A 16,844-nucleotide genomic window follows, 5' to 3' on the forward strand; every position below is an offset into this window, starting at 1 on the left:
CCAGGCAACATCCTAGTAAATCTCCTCTGTACTCTTTCCAGTGCTTCCACATCCTTCCTATAGTGAGGCAACCAGAACTGGACACAGTACTCCAAGTGTGGCCTAACCAGAGTTTTATAGAGCTGCATCATTACCTCTTAAACTCTATCCCTCAACTTATGAAAGCTAACACCCCATAAGCTTTCTTAACTAGCCTATTTACCTGTGAGGCAACTTTCAGGGATCTATGGACATGTACCCCCAGATCCCTCTGCTCCTCTACACTACCAAGTATCCTGCCATTTACTTTGTACTCTCCCTTGGAGTTTATCCTTCCAAAGTGCACCACCTCACACTTCTCTGGGTTGAACTCCATCTGTCACTTCTCAGCCCACTTCTGCATCCTATCAATGTCTCTCTGCAATCTTCGACAATCCTCTACGCTATCCACAATACCACCAACATTTGAGTCATCTGTAAACTTGCCAACCCACCCTTCTACCCCCACATCTGGGTCGTTAATAAAAATCATGAAAAGTAGGGGTCCCAGAACCGATCCTTGTGGGACACCACTAGTCACAACACTCCAATCTGAATGTACTCCCTCCACCACAACCCTCTGCTTTCTGCAGGCAAACCAATTCTGAATCCACCTGGTCAAACCTCCCTGGATCCCATGCCTTCTGACCTTCTGAATAAGCCTACTATGTGGAACCAAGTCAAATGCCTCCCTTACTTCTGAAGAATACATAATTGGTTGAACATTCCACAAGAACTGATGATGCCACATCAAAAAATAGTGCACCTCAATCTCTTGTTACAAAGCCAGACAATACTTATGGTTTATCCAGGAGAAATTAGATATTACAACACGCACAACACGCTGGAGGAACTCAGCAGGTCGGGTAGCATCCATGGAAATGAACAGGCAATGTTTCGGGCTAAGATATTGCCTGATTTCTTCATTACCATGTTCCTAATCCCCAATGCCACTCATAATCCACCTGCCGGCAAGTTAAAGAAGTCATGAACATCCTTGATCTGATGACCAAGGCCATCCTCTCTACAGGCTCTTCTGTTTGATACAGCTGTCACTTGCCACTAAACCATCCCCAGCAGCATCACAGTTCTTGACTCTGTTGTCTCGAGCTGCTCTCCTATCTACCCACATGCTCTCCCTCAGCTTATATTGTATATGAGATCCACCCCCCTGTAATATGACCACGTTTCGACTAAATTTTTGCTGGGACCCCTGCTAGATGTGGTGTTATGTGTGGACGCAGTGTATGTAATAAAGAAATTCAGTTCCCAGTGTGCAATGCGGGCAGTGACTTTGGTGAAAGGGACACACACACACACACACACACACACACACACACACACTCTCTCTCTCTCTCTCTCTCTCTCTCACACTCACTCTCTCTCTCTCTCACTCACTCTTGGCGGGCTGAAGGTCGTGAGTAAAATGTGGTCAAACTGAAGCCATTCTGTAAATAAAATAGTTCTAGCTTTTTTACCCGCGCAAGCTTGCCTTGTAAAAGAATGAACATAACATGGTGACAGAAGTTAGCGTGAGGTCTAAATACAAAGCGTAACTGAATATCGTGAGCAACTGAGAAAGAGACACTGGTTCCAACACAGTCTTTTAAGAGACTCTTGGACAGGTACATGGAGCTCAGAAAAGTAGAGGACTATGGGTAACCCTAGGTAATTTCTAAAGTAAGTACATGTTCGGCACAGCATTGTGGGCCGAAGGGCCTGTACTGTGCTGTAGGTTTTCTATGTTTCTCGTGAAACTGCCAGCCAGAGAGTCAACCATGTCTTGAAGCTGCTGAAGTTTAATGGATTCACCAAGAGAATACCAGGTGAGAGAAGCCTAGAATATTCTGTAATGGATAACCGAAGCTATGCCGTTTACCAGCAATCTAGCTGATGATCTGGAAACGCTTCAAACATCAATTCAATATATATTCAAAGCGTAATAGAGCGTTGACCAACGGCCAGTCTGCTGGGTTTGGGATTGATTAGTGACAGCAAATGAAAGGAAGGCGGGGCAAGCGCAGCGGCCATTGTTGCAGCATCCGTTGTCTGAGGGGACAGAATCGGAGTCGTGATCTTGAGGCTTCATCAAAGAGAGGCTTCAGTCAGAGAAAGCAAAGGAAAGAAAAGTTTTAAGTTTTTTCGTTCACTTTCTATCTGCTCAGCTAGGGACAGTAAGGATGCCAGGCAGGATAGTGAAATGCTCCTCTTGTGGGATGTGAGAAGGCAGGGAGACCTGTAGTGTTTCTGACGACTACAACTGCGAGAAGTGCATTCAGCTGCAGCTTCTAACAATCCGTGTTCAGGAGCAGGAGCTGGAACTAGATGAACTAAGGGATCATTCGGGAGGCTGATAGAAAACTAGTTACACCCAAAGTTCAGGACACAGGAAACTGGGTGACAGTCAGAAATGTGAAAGGCCAGTACAGAGTACCCCTGTGGCCATCCTCCTCAACAACAGGTATATCACTTCGGATACTGTCAGGGGGATTGACCTAACAGAGGAAAGTCACAGTGGTTGGGTCTCTGGCACACAGTCTGCCTCTGAGACTCAGAAGGGAAGGGGGAGGAGGAACACTGGGATGATAGGGGATTTGTTAGTTAGAGGAATGAACAGGAGGTTCTGTGGGCTCAGAGAAGATTTCAAGATGTTGCCTCCCAGCTACCAGGGTCTGGGATATCTCAGATCAAGTCCAAAGCATTCTGAAATAGGAAGGGTGAACAGCCAGAGTCATGGTCGATGACATGGGTAGGATGAGTGACGAGGTTCTGCACAGGGAGTTCAGAGAGTTAGGTGCTAAGTTAAAGGGCAGGCCTCCACAGTTGTGATCTCAGGATTGCTACCTGCGCCACATGCTAGTGAAGCCACAACTTGGAAGGTTACACAGTTTAATATGCGGCTAAGGAGTTGGTGTAGGGAAGGCTGAGATATTTGGATCACTGGGCTGTCTTCCAGGGAAGTTTGGACCTGTACAGGGGATGGTTTGCCCCTGAACTGGAGGGGTCTAATACCCCAGCAGGAAGGTTTGTTAATGCCGCATGGTGGGGTTTAAACTAGAGTTGCAGGGAATGGAAACCAGAGTGCCAGGACAGTTAGTGGAGAGGTTGTGGAGGCACACCTCTGACAAAGTTAGGAATCAGAAGGTTGAGCATGGTGTGACTAGTGTCCTGAGCTGCATGTATTTCAATACAAGAAGTATCAAAGGAAAGGCAGATAATAGTGCTGAAGATGAGGTAGCTGGTTTACCAACAGAGCAACGTGTAGTGAGGAGGGGCTGTTGATAGGGCAAAATTGCATTCAACAGGATGAGTTGCAACGTAAGAGGCAGACAAAATCAAAAAGGGTAAATACAGGACTGAAGGTGTTATATTTGAATGTGTGCAGTATATGGAATAAGGTAGATGAACTTGCAGCACAGTTGCAGATTGGCAGGTATAATGTTGTAGGCATCACTGAATCATGGCTGAAAGATTATAGCTAGGACCTTAATGTCCAAGGATACACATTGTATCAAAAGGATAGACAGGAAGGCAGAGGGGGCAGTGTTGCTCTGTTGGTAAGAAATGAAATCAAATCATTAGGAAGAGGTGAGATGGGGTCAGAAAGTGTTGAATCATTGTGGATAGAGGGAAGGAACTGCAAGGGTAAAGATACCCTGACTGAAGTTGTAGACGAACCTCCCGAACAGTAGTAACGATGTGGCCTACAAATGACACTGGGAGATAGAAAATACATTCCGAAAGGGCAATGTTGCAGTAGTCATGGGGGACTTCAATATGCAGGCAGACTGGGAAAATCAGGTTGGTGCTGGATTATAGCATGGGCTATTTCTAGAGTGACTATGAGATGGCTTTTTAGAGCAGTTGATGGTTGAGCCCACTAGGTGACCAGCTATTCCGGATTAGGTACTGTGCAACGAACCAGAATTGATTAGAGAGCTTCAGGTAAAAGAACCGTAGGGGCTGGTGACCATAATATGATCAAATTCACCAGGAAACTTGAGAAGGAGAAGCTAGAGTCAGATCTATCAGTTTTACAGTGGAGTAGAAGGAATTACAGAGGCATGAGAGAGGGGTTGGCCAGAATTGATTGGAAAAGAACACTGGCAAAGCAGCAATGGCTGGAATTTCTGGGAGCATTTCAGAAGGCAAAGGATATATACATCCCAAAGAGGAAGAAGTATTCTAAAGCAAAGATGACACAACCATGGCTAACAAGAGATGTCATGGCCAACATAAAAGCCGAAGAGAAGGCACATAATAAAGCAAAAATTAGTGGGAAGTGGGATTGGGAAGCTTTCAAATACCAACTAAAAAATTCATTAAGGAAGTAAACATGGAATACAAAATTAAGATAATCAGTAATATTCAAGAGAGTACCAAAAGTTCATTCAGATACAAAAAGTGTAAAAGAGAGGTGAGGGTGGATATCGAACTGTTGGAAAATGATGCTGGAGAGGTAGTATTTGGGGGCAATGATATTGCAGATGAACTGAATAAATATTTTGCAATAGTCTTCACTACCAGTATTCTGGAAGTTCCAGGTGTGTGAAGTGTGTGAAGTTACCATAACTAAAGAGAAGCTTCTTGAGAAACTGAAAGGTCTGAAGGTAAATAAGTCACCTGGACCAGATGGTGTACACCCCAGAGTTCTGAAAGAGGTGGCTGAAAAGATTGTGTGGGCGTTATTAATGATCTTTCAAGAATCAGTAGATTCTGGAATGGTTCTGGAAGTCTGGAAAGTTGCAAATGTCACTCCACTATTCAAGAAGGGAGAGAGGCAACTAAAGCAAGAAGGGAACTTAGTCTGACTTCAGTGGTTGGGAAGATGGTGGAGTCGATTATTAAGGATGATGTCTCAGGGTTCTAGGAGACACATGAAAAAACAGGCCATAGTCAGCATCGTTTCCTCAAGGGAAAATCTTGCCTGACAAATCCGCTGGAATCCTTTGAAACAAATAACAAGTAGGATAGACAAAGGAGAATCAGCTGATGCTGTGAACTTGGGGTTTTCAGAAAGCCTCTGACAAGGTGCCACACTTAAGGTTGCTTAACAAGCTATAAGCCCATGGTATTACAGGAAAGATTATAGCATGGATAAAGCAATGGTTAATTGGCAGGAGGCAAAGAGTGGGAACAAAGGGTGTCTTTTCTGGCTGGGTGCCGGTGACAAGCAGTGTTTCACAGGGGACTGTGCTGGGACTAATGCTTTTTACGTCAATGATTTGGATTGGATGATGGAATTGATGGCTTTGTTGCAAAGTTTGTAGACGATATGAAGACAGGTGAAGAGTTGATGAAGTAGAGAGGCTACAAAACGACTTAAGACAGATTCAGAGAATGGGTGAAGAAACGGCAGATGGAATACAGTGCTTGGAAGTGTATGGTCATGCACTTTGGTAGAAGAAATGAAAGGGCTGACTATTTTCTAAATAAATGGAGAAAAAGTACAAAGAACTGAGGTGCAAAGAGACTTGACAGCCTTTGTGCAGGATTCCCTAAAGGTTAATTTGCAGGTTGTGGCTGAGGTGATGAAGGCAAATGAGATGTTAGCATTCATTTCAAGAGGACTAGAACATAAAAGCAAGGATGTAATGTTGAAACTATAAAGCACCAGCCAGGCCTCACTTGGCGTATTGTGAGCAGGTTTGAACCCCTTATCTTAGAAAGGATGTGCTGAAACAAAAGAAACAGGATTCAAAGGAGATTCACTAAAATGATTCCAGGATTGAATGGCTTGTCATATGAAGAGCATTTGATGGTTTTGGGCCTGTACTCACTAGAACTCAGAAGAATGAGAGGTGACCTCACCTATTGAATAACGAAAGGCCTTGACGGAGTGGATGTGGAGAGGATGTTTCCTATGGTGGGAGAGTCTAAGACCAGAGAACACAGTCTCAGAACAGAGCTGAGCAGGAATTACTTTAACCAGAGTGGTGAATATGAGGAATTCTTTGCCACAGGCAGCTGTGGATGCCAAGTCTTTATGTTTATTTAAGGCAGAGGTTGATAGATTCTTGATTGGTCAGGGCATGTAGGGATACGGGGAGAAGGCAGGAGATTTGGCCTGAGAGGAAAATTGTGTCAGCCATGATGAATTGTTGGAGCAGACTCGATGGGCCAAATGGCCTGATTCTGCTTCTATATCTTATGTTCTTATTTAACAGTGAGGAGAGCCAGAGGCATAGATGAACAATTGAATGTGTCTATCTTTCTACATGTAATTGGCAAAGATGTTTTGGACAACTATAACAGTTTTCAAATTGATGAGGCAGCCCTGACGTTCGACACTCTGGTGATAAGATTTGAGGAGTATTTTGTCCCAAGTAAAATCATCAAGTTTGAAAGATACAAATTCCTTACCTGTGAATATTAACAGGGTGTGAGCTTTGACAAATACTTTGCTGAACTTCACACACTGAGTAAGTGCTGTGAGTTTGCAGATTTGAGGGACTCACTAGTTAGAGACAGAATAGTCTGCTGAATCCCAGATAATGGACTTAGAGAAAGCCCGCTCTGTGAAAAAAGAATTAACACTAGAAAAGACTGGAATATGTGTAGGACAGCAGAGACCACACGAGCTCAAGGTAAGGAGCTGCCCAGAGCAGAAACTACACAGCATGCTGTGAAAACAGAGGGGCAGATCACAAGGTGTTTCCCAAAGCAACAGTATAGCAAAGAGATAGGCTCAAACAGCAAATGTGGAGGTAAGCACATTTCAATGAAGTGTCCTGCTTATGGAAAATCTTGTAATAATTGTGGGAAGAAGAGTGATTTTGCAAAGCTGGGGCTAGCATGAGAAAAGGGCACACAGTTGAAGAGGAAATGTAGGAAGTCTTTGTGGATTCTCTAGACTGCTGGTGCTGGTAAGACAGAGTGGATTGTTCCAGTGAGTGTGAATGAGACAGTAATTCCATTCAAGCTTGGCACTGGAGCCAAGGTGAATGTGTTACCCATGGATGATTACAAAACTGTCAAAAGTACAGAACAAGAAGTACCCAGCGAAGTTAAAAGTGACAGACTATACTGGGGAGAACATTCCAGTAAAGGGGGGACTGTATGGTGGCCTCCAAGCACAAGGAGCCACACCGAAAGGCACAGCAACTGGTTGCAGAAAAGCTCAGGGGCTCAGATACTTACCTCGTGCACACAAAGTTCATGCAGATGAGACAGTAGCTCCTGCTGTCTGTGCATGCTGGAAAGTTCTGTTTACACTTACAGACAAACTTAATCAAGAACCAGCTCACATGGAACGGATAACTGTTACACAGAAAACTGAAGAACCAACAGATTGGGTGAGCTTGCTGTCATTGTATGAAAAGAAAATGGAGCATTGTGGATATGTCTAGATCAACAGATCTCAATAAAGCCATCTAAAGAGAGCATGTTAAATTGGAAACATGGGAGGAGATCACGTCCCGGTTTACAGGTGCCAAGTGGTTTATCAAACTCGATGCGTCGTCTGGGTTTTGGCAGACGAAGCTTGATGAGGCAAATCTGAGACAGTGTACACACCAGAGGACGGATATCTCTTTCTTTGTTTATCTTATGGGATCCTGTCTGCACCAGAAGTCTACCATAAAACCAACCACATGGTCTTTAAGGGTATGCCTGGTGCTGAGACCATGATGGATAACATCATTGTCTAGGGGTCCACCAAGGAAGAACATGATGCACAACATGACAATTTGAAAAGAAACATGAGTTTGGTGTTAAGGCACTGACTTTCATAGGAGATGTCATATTGGAAGTGGGAGTAAAGCCTGACCCAAGAAAGATGTTAGCCATTGAAAACCTGGAGAGGCCCTGAAACAAAGAGGAGGTGAGCTGTTTCCTGGGGATGTTGACTTACCTGGCTAAGTTCGTCCCTCGACTGTCTACATGTCAGCACCACTCAGGTTACTCCTTGAGGAGCGAAATGAGTGGATTTAGCCTTAAGAGCAAGAAAAGTGTTTCCAGAGGCTAAAAAGAATCTTAACTGAAGAGACCATGCTGAAATTTTATGATCCAGAGAGGTGTACGAGGAGCTCGGCTGATGTTTCCCGTATGGCCTTGGAGCAGTACTACTGCAGCAACATGATGACAAATGGCAACCTGTGGCCGATGCATCAAGGGCTTTAACAAGTGCAGAAGGAACTATGCAAAGATAGAGAAAGAGCTTCCTGCCAGCACAAATGCATGCAAAGGTTTCCATCAGTACATCTATGGAAAAGCTTTTGAAGTGGAGACAGACCATAAACTCAATTATGTCCAAACCCACTGAACGGCTATCCAATGAGGATACAGTGCAGGTTGATAAGATTGCAGAAATATGACGTGAAGATAATTTATAGACCAGGAAAATACATGTTTGCTGCTGATGTATTGTCTCACTGATATACAGATTAACGCTGATACACCTCATGATTGTTACCTCAGTTCCAATATCCCCCGATAGAACAGAGAAGATCGGGACAACAGCAGGGACAGATGAAACAATGAGACAATATGGAAAGGACGGCCAACGGCTAAGAATGACTGTCCAATGTGTATTCAGGGTTACTGGGCTCGCAGAGCTGAACTGTCAGTAGTGGAAGATATCGTCTTCAAAGGGAACAAGTTTATGATGCCAGTATCACTACGCAAGGAAATGCTTCAGAAGATACATAAAGGGCATCTTAGTGAGGAGAAATGTAAACAAACAGTTTGTGAAGCGAAGAATGAATCAAGACATCAGCCAGACCACTGTTTCATGTGAGATAAGTCTTACCAAAGTGGCAAGCAGAACCACTTACACCACACCCTGTTTCAGACAGGCCGTACTTCAAAGCTGGAGTGGATTTCATGGGTTGTAATTGGAAGAGTCATATTGTTGTAACAGACTACTTTTCCAATTACCCAGAGGTTGCAACACTGCAATCAACATCCAGAGAAGTGGCCATCACCTTCCAGAAAGCTGTGTTTGCCAGGAAGGGGGTTCCATGAGAAGTGGTATCAGAAGATGGTTCACAATCCTTGAGCTGTGAATTTGAGTCCTTTGCTAATGATTGGGGGTTTTGACATATAACTCCCAGCCCACATCACCCAAAATTTAATGGCCTAGCAGAGAGTTCAGTCAAGATAGTCAAGGGTCTCATGAAGAAAGCACAAGATGGATGAGAGGATTTCTGATGATTTACAGAAGTGCCTCACTGCAGAATGGCCTCTCTCTGGCCCAAATGCTGATATGTCAATGTATACGCACTAACCTTCCCGTGCATGAAAACCTGTTGACACCTAAAGGAGCACACAAGGTCAAATTAGCTAAAGTGACAAGGAAAGAAAAACAGAAACAGTATCACAACAAGACTGTAAAAAGCCTACCAGTCCTGAAACCTGGAGATCAAATGCGAATCCGAGATCACGATACCGGTGCACAGTCCATGCAAGGATATGTGCAAGAGGAAGTTGCTTCATACTCCTGCCAGATCCAGACAGAGCGAGGAACCCCTCTGAGAAAGAACCATGCGGCTCTATGACCACAAGCTCCAACCCTTAGCTGTGACACGTCACCTGTCAGTACATCAAAGGGTCCAGCAGATGAGAAAAATAAACTTGTTGTTCAGAGTACTCAAAAGACATTAATATTAACACAGCAAGTGAAAGCAATACATCTGTGGAGAGAAACAGCAGACCAAAAAGGACCACTAAACCACTTCAGAGACTAATTGAGAGATGATGAGTGAATATGGGGCTGTATTTGTTCATTACAATTGAAGTTAATGTAAATATCTCTGTTGGAACGCTCATTACAATTAACATTAATGTAAGTATTTTTGTTGGGAAGCATTATTTCTTCTTGCAGGTTTATGGGGACATAGTATTCTGTTTATTTTTCTTCAAAGGAGGAAGATATGCTATTTTTTGTGTATACAATAAAGAAATTCAGTTCCCTGTGTGCAATGTTGGTGATTCAGACAGAACTGGAAGTGACGTTGGTGAATGAGACACACACACACACACACACACACACACACACACACACACACTTTTGGCGGGCTGAAGGTCTTGTCTAAAATGTGGTCGAGCTAAAGCCATTTAGTTAATCTGTAAATAAAAATACTCAGAGTTTTAAGCACACAATTTGTCCTTTTTAAAGAACAAATATAACAGATTCTCCCTCTTCAGATATTATTGCCCATTCCCTGACCCCCTTTTTAAGCTGCCATTCCATCTAGTCTTCAGCAATCTCTAATCTGTGCTCAACTTTTCTTCAATACCTTCACAAACTAAGTCACTTAGTGACCCTAATAAAACTGGTACTTTACAAGGGCCAGTGTTCTGTGGTTTAAACTCTACATGCTTCACTCGTTTTTTTGAATCGTATTTGGTTAGGGAGATGCAATTTTTTTCACACAGGTCCAAGATCTTCTAGAAAGGAAGCTGGGCTGAAAGTTTTCTTTAAATCACATTTAATTAATTGAATGTCTACAAGTAGGCATCAGCCAGCTATGCTTGGCTGAGCCCACTCCACAGGGCTCTGAAATAGAGTATTTTTCCTCTCAGTGTCCTTTGTTGCTCTACAGTCAATATAAAACTTGTCCATTGTCCATGGTCCATTAACCTTCTGCCATTGTTTGGGGTAGTACCATTCCTCCCCTATTTAATTCAAGTATAGCATATCAATAAAACACTTTTTTTCTCCCATCTTTACAACACTATGGAATTCTCTCACTGGCTGATGCTTTGACTCACCTTCTTCATTATGCAAGTACTATTACCTCACAAGTCTACCTCAAGACATGGTGTCACCAACCCTCTCACTTCCGGCATCTGGCTACTTACTGGAAGAACTAATAACTAACTACACATTGTGCAGAGCTTCCAAGCCTGTAAATCTACTGTCATAAAATTACCAAGGCCCACCTTGGCTTAGTCTGCTCACTGCTCAAACCCATGCCAATATTCTTATGTAAAGAGTTGAACGTAATCCCATGTTCTCCCATCTTTCACCTCCTATAAAGCAGCTCACCTGAGCCTCTTTATCTTAACTTCCCCACACTCGCCAACCATCACCAAGTTCTACTTTGCTTCACTTTCATTTCACTGATACCACAAATCTACTTTTCTTCTTGTTTGTCGACCCCTCGAGATCTGAAGTAACTTGCTTCCACTTCAATTTTGCGGGTTTTGAGGTGGCTGCCGAGGCCAATGTAGAAACGACAAAACTCTTCCACAGATGACAAAAGAGGTGTCTGGTGGGACAGACAGGTATCCTGTGAGGCGATGAGGTGATGCATTCCTTCTACCCAGCCCTCACACCAAGTTTCTGTGTGTATCCAGTGACTAATGGTTCTCAACAGCATCTAAATGAACTTGAATACCCTTTTGCAAACAGAAATAAAAGAAAATCCAAAACTCTCAGGGGGAAAAGGACTTGTGAACCCTCATGCAGGATTCCCCAATGATTAATTCGCTGGTGAGGAAGGCAAATGCAATGCAGGCATTCGTTTTGAGAGGACTAGAATATAAAAGCAAGGATGTAATGTTGAGACTTTATTAGGCACCAGTGAGGCCTCACTTGGAGTACTGTGAGCAGTTTTGGAACCCTTATCTACCTGTAAGAAAGGACGTGCTGACCTTGGAGAGGTTTCAAAGGAGGTTCATGAAAATGATTCCAGGATTGAAAGGATTATCAAATGAGGAGCATTCTATGGCTCTGGGCCTGTATTCACTTGAATTCAGAAGAATGGGGTGTGGGGAACCTCATTAAAAGCAATCGAATGTTGAAAAGTCTTAAAGGAGTGGATGTGGAGAGGATGTTTCCTATGGTGGGGGAGCATAGGACCAGATAGGACAGCCTCAGAATAGAGGGATGTCTATTTAGAATGGAGATGAGGAGGAATTTCCAGAGAATGGTGAATCTGTGGAATTCCTTACCACAGGTGGCTGTGGAAGCCACGTCACAGGGTATACTTAAGGCCGAGGTTCATACGTTCTGGATTAGTCTTCTCACTCGTCCTTTCTAAATTAACCTGTTGGATTACAAGTACATTCTCTGGAATGCTGTGTTGCCAGAAGCACTAAACTTATTTACCGTAGATTCCGGATTTTAAGCCGCTACTTTTTTCCCACATTTTGAACAGCTTTGAACTTTGCGGCCAATAATCCAGAGCGGCTAATGCAAGGTTTTTTTCATGCCGCCTCGTAAACATTTTGCCTCGTAACAGTAGACCAATAAAATTGATGAGTAGTTCACAGAGGTCCAATGAAATTGTACGATAAATCAAGCGCACTTTCACAATTAAATTATTGTAAATCAGTCATTTGTACTCACCCTCATCAACATGGAAAACACTCGAAGCATTGTGCTACCTACCCTACTTAGTTTAAACTATATTTGTTTTCTGTACTACATCGCGGGATGCTATGACGACACACCCGGTTTCGCGGTGTCTTGTGGGAAAATGCCGTTTGCGATGAAACGGAAAGGAGGGGGGAGCGGATTACGCGAGCGGCTTTGGATCCGAGCGAACTCTGCTTTTAAATGCCGTTTGCGATAAACGGAAAGGAGGGGGGAGCGGATTACGCGAGCGGCTTTGGATCCGAGCGAACTCTGCTTTTAAGTTAAAGGTATCAATAACTTTTCCTGGTAGGCTGCAGTATATATATTTTTTACCAGTCGTTAGGAGATATTGGAATGTTGTTCAGTAAAGAAGTATACGCAACGTATATTTAAAAGTAGCCGCGTACGGGCACGGTTCGAAAAAAAGCATTTGCAATATGTATTTGTTTTTGTTACCATATGGATTTAATTAAAAGTTAAAAAAATCCTCACGTGTAATATCTTTCTGTGTAAATATCTCATATTACAACGTGGGACACCTGCGGCCGAAAATCCGGTGCGGCCTAAAATCCGGTGCGGCCTTTACATTTAAAAAAATGATTTTATTTCTAAAATTAGTGCCAGCGGCTTAAAATCAGGTGCGCTCTGTAGTCCGGAATCTACGGTAAATAATATTTCAGTCTTTTCCCTGAAATTCTGCAGGTGCAGCTCCAAACTACAATTAAGAATGTGAGCATTTTTTTTGCAAATAAATAGCAAGCAGAAAAGACTCTCACTCACAATAATAAGTATTAGATCTATTCACCAGCCTATCCAAAAAGAAATGTGAGTCTGTTTATCAAAACAACTTTCGCCCTGCCAACCTCTAAGTTAAAACCTATCCAACCCACTGTCCAACGGAAGCAAACACTATAAAATTTTACCTTAAAAGGAAGAGAGAAATTTGAAAAAGAACACAAACTAAGCTCAGTTACTGCTGTCTTGAACAGTTTCATTTAATCACAATTTCTGTGCAGTGCAGATACATCACACGTAAGGCTACACTTCATTGATGTATTCAATTATCATTTACAAGATACATTCATTATCTCCTGTGTAGCAGGATATGAACTTCACAGATCTCACTGCATGTGAATTTTGTAACTGTTAAAATTGATATCCTTCATAAACCAATGCACAAACTGGGATATACTGCTACCCATGGATGCATATGAATTTCTTATCAACATGAAGGGACATTCTTCAACTGAAGAAGTGCCCATATGCTAAAAAATATATGCAGTTATGTATATACTTGCACCAACTTTCCAAATGGGGAAAAGAATGGGTTGAACATCTTTAGTGCACAAACTATGCTTACTATTTGTTAATTGCTTTAGTGCACAAGTGCAGTCATTATATTGTCCTGGTTTGAAACTTCAATCCCCACAGAAAAACTTAAATCTCGGCTGACACTCAGTACTGTACAATACTCAGGAATTAATGAACTGCTAAAGTGCAAGAAACCATTAGATGTGGGGGGGAAAAGTAACTTTTTTAAGGATGAAATCCATCTCTAAAAAGAAATAAATTTAAGAGGGTGCGAAATTAACATTAGCCACTGCACAAGAAAAAAACTATGAATTAATGACACAACCAGTTCTAATAATACAGATAATTTAGAATAGTACTTAGCATAAGATGACAATATAATTATCATTGAGAACACTCATCAGCACAATCTCAAAATACATCATTTTTCTCTCTAAGGGCCAAACAGATTGAATTGCATGAAGTGAGCTGTCTAGGGGCTGCATTACAGTGGTTTCATTGCACTGGTGTCTATCTAAGGGCTGGATTTACCTGCTGCAAATCGTGCTTCCTGTTCACCTTCGCTTAAGTCGGAGTAGGAATTGAAATCAATCTCGAGAGTCATCGGCGACTCCATTGGCTTACACCAACCTTTCCACTCGATGAGATGAGCAACTCGACCCTGAGCCATGGCTGTAGGCTTGGTTACATGGTCTTTCACCACCTGGGAAAAACCTGGAGAAACAGTAAGAAACTCCTTCAGAAAAATAAACACATGGAAAGTGTGGTCATCTTCAAAGAATGCACCAAACAATGAAAGGACAGACCCTGATTTAAATATTCAATTACTGAATTAATCTCTTTTAATGCAATTCCAGAGAGCTGTATAAAGAAATTGGTATAAAGTGTAAACATCAACATTAATTAAACACAAACCTACCTTCATCATTCCAAATGTACAAGCCTCACACTTATCAAGAAGAAGCAGGTTTTAAGGATACAGGACAAGGATAAGCTGCTTTTAAACAGGGCAAGGCAAAAGGCCCAGTTGCATCTTGACTTCACCATGGACAAAGCATGGCTTGGAGTTCAGGAAACCAAAATTCCAAAATATAAATGATAAAGATGTGAAAAAGAAAGTAAAACCTGCTCATCCTCCAAATATTGTAACAGAAGGTTGCAACAAGATCCAGGAAAATAAGAAATACTGAATTGTTAGGGCTGTGATTTTATTCTTGAATTAACTGGAGAAATATTAACAAATTTCACGACATATGCCAGTGGTATCAAATCTGATTCTGATTCAAACAACATAGGGTAATTTTAAGTTCAAATTTATTAATGGAGTAACCTCTTCTATAGCACAGATAAGCAAGCAGCATCTTCGTTAAATTCATATAATCTGATTTTATTTGTACATTTGTCAAACTCCATCACCTACCACCCCACCAGACTCTGCGTCCAGCACATAATTCTCCATAACTTCCACCACCTCCAACGGGATCCCACCACCAAGCACATCCTTCCCCTCCCCCCCCCCCAACTTTTTGCTTTCCACAGGGATCACTCCCTATGTGACTCCCTTGTCCATTTGTCTCTCTTCACTGATCTCCCTTCTGGCATTTATCCTTGCAAGCGGAACAAGTACCACATCTGCCCCTACATCTCCTCCCTCACTACCATTCAGGGGCCCAGGCAGACCTTCCAGGTGAGGTGACACTTCACTCGTGAGCCTGTTGGGTTCATCTATTGTATTCGGTGTTCCCAGTGTGGCCTCCTGTATATCGGTGAGACCCGACGTTGATTTGGAGACCACTTCACCAACAAAAAGTGAGATCTCCTGAAGGCCACCCATTTCAATTCTACTTCCCATTCCAATTCTGACATGTCAGTCCCTGGCCTCCTCCACTGTCACAATGAGGCCACACTCAGGTTGGAGGAGCAACATCATATATTCCATCTGGGCAGCCTCCAACCAGATGGCACCAACATTTATTTCTTGAACTTCAGGTAGTTGCACCCCATCCCTTCTCCTTCACCATTCCCCATTTCCATTTCACTCTCTCACCTTATCTCTTTACCTGCCCATCACCCCCTCTGGTGCTCCTCTCCCTTCCCTTTCTTCCACGGTCTTCTGTCCTTGCCTATCAGAATCCCCCTTCTCCATCCCCCTAACTCTTTCACCAACTGACTTCCCAGCTCTTTACTTCGCTCTGCCCCCTCTCCCAGTTCCACCTATCACCTACTACTGTGTATTTCTTCCTCCCTTCCTCCCACCTTCTTGCTCTGACTTCTCATCCCTTTTTCCAGTCCTGAAGGACTCAGCCTGAAATGTTGGCTGTTCACTCTTTTCCATAGATGCTGCCTGACCTGCTGAGTTCCTCCAGCATTTTGTGTGCATTGCTTGGATTTCCAGCATCTGCAGATTTTCTGTTGTTTGACCATCATATCATTACTGTCACTGACAGTTATGGAAGTCAGAAAAAATCCAAATGGAACCAAGATTTATTTTTCTAGAGCTTTCTCTGGGATTGCAAAGTTTCTCCTTACAGGTATGTGGCAGTTGAATATAGGCAGTTGAAAAAGTAGATCCTCTGAGATTAGCTTCAGATGCAATCACACCTGGAGTATTTTCATAAGTATTCTATTCTGCCTAATAAGTCGAGCAGCTGTTTGCACATACACGTGTCCAATTATTCATGCTTCAGTGTTGAAATACATCTGCTTTGGCACACTGGGGATGGGATATCAGGAACCGTTACAAACCCACGGACACCCAGATTTCCAAATGGTGTACAAGTGGATCAGCATTCAATGCCCACCATGTCCAGTGAGCTACATCGATGGAGGATTGAAGGGAAAAATAGATGCATTGCCTTCATAGATTAGATTAATTAGTCACATGTCCACTGAAGCATACAAGGAAACACATTGTTTGCGTTACCAACCAACACAGTCCGAGCATAGCCATGCATCCGGCACCAACATAGCACGCCCACAATGTTCAAAAGAACAATATGCAGCCAACATACTAAAAAACAGGCACAACAACAGCAAAGCAAGCCATGTCCTACCCTCATCCCCCATCAGACATCTCTAGAGATCTCCACCTGCAATCCTTGACCTCAGGCACTGCAGGGAAATTTATTCAGGCTCCATTTCTCCCCCTGCCTTTCTGCTGTGACTCCAGGTCCACTTTACATCCCTGTAATGGCTGCGGAGCATTTTCCAC

General features: G+C 42.9%; 1 protein-coding gene across 5 annotated transcripts in view; it reads right to left on the reverse strand.

The window, feature by feature from the left end:
• The window catches only part of fam131ab (family with sequence similarity 131 member Ab), a 77,338-nt gene that overhangs the window by 12,859 nt on the left and 47,635 nt on the right, over positions 1-16,844 (reverse strand). For all 5 annotated transcript variants that reach the window (XM_073041214.1, XM_073041212.1, XM_073041211.1 and 2 more), the window contains one exon: positions 14,165-14,347. In XM_073041214.1, the coding sequence (XP_072897315.1) occupies positions 14,165-14,347 (183 nt within the window). The remainder of the gene's footprint in view (positions 1-14,164; positions 14,348-16,844) is intronic.

Source organism: Hemitrygon akajei, chromosome 3 (assembly GCF_048418815.1).
Source record: "Hemitrygon akajei chromosome 3, sHemAka1.3, whole genome shotgun sequence".
NCBI lineage: Eukaryota > Metazoa > Chordata > Chondrichthyes > Myliobatiformes > Dasyatidae > Hemitrygon > Hemitrygon akajei.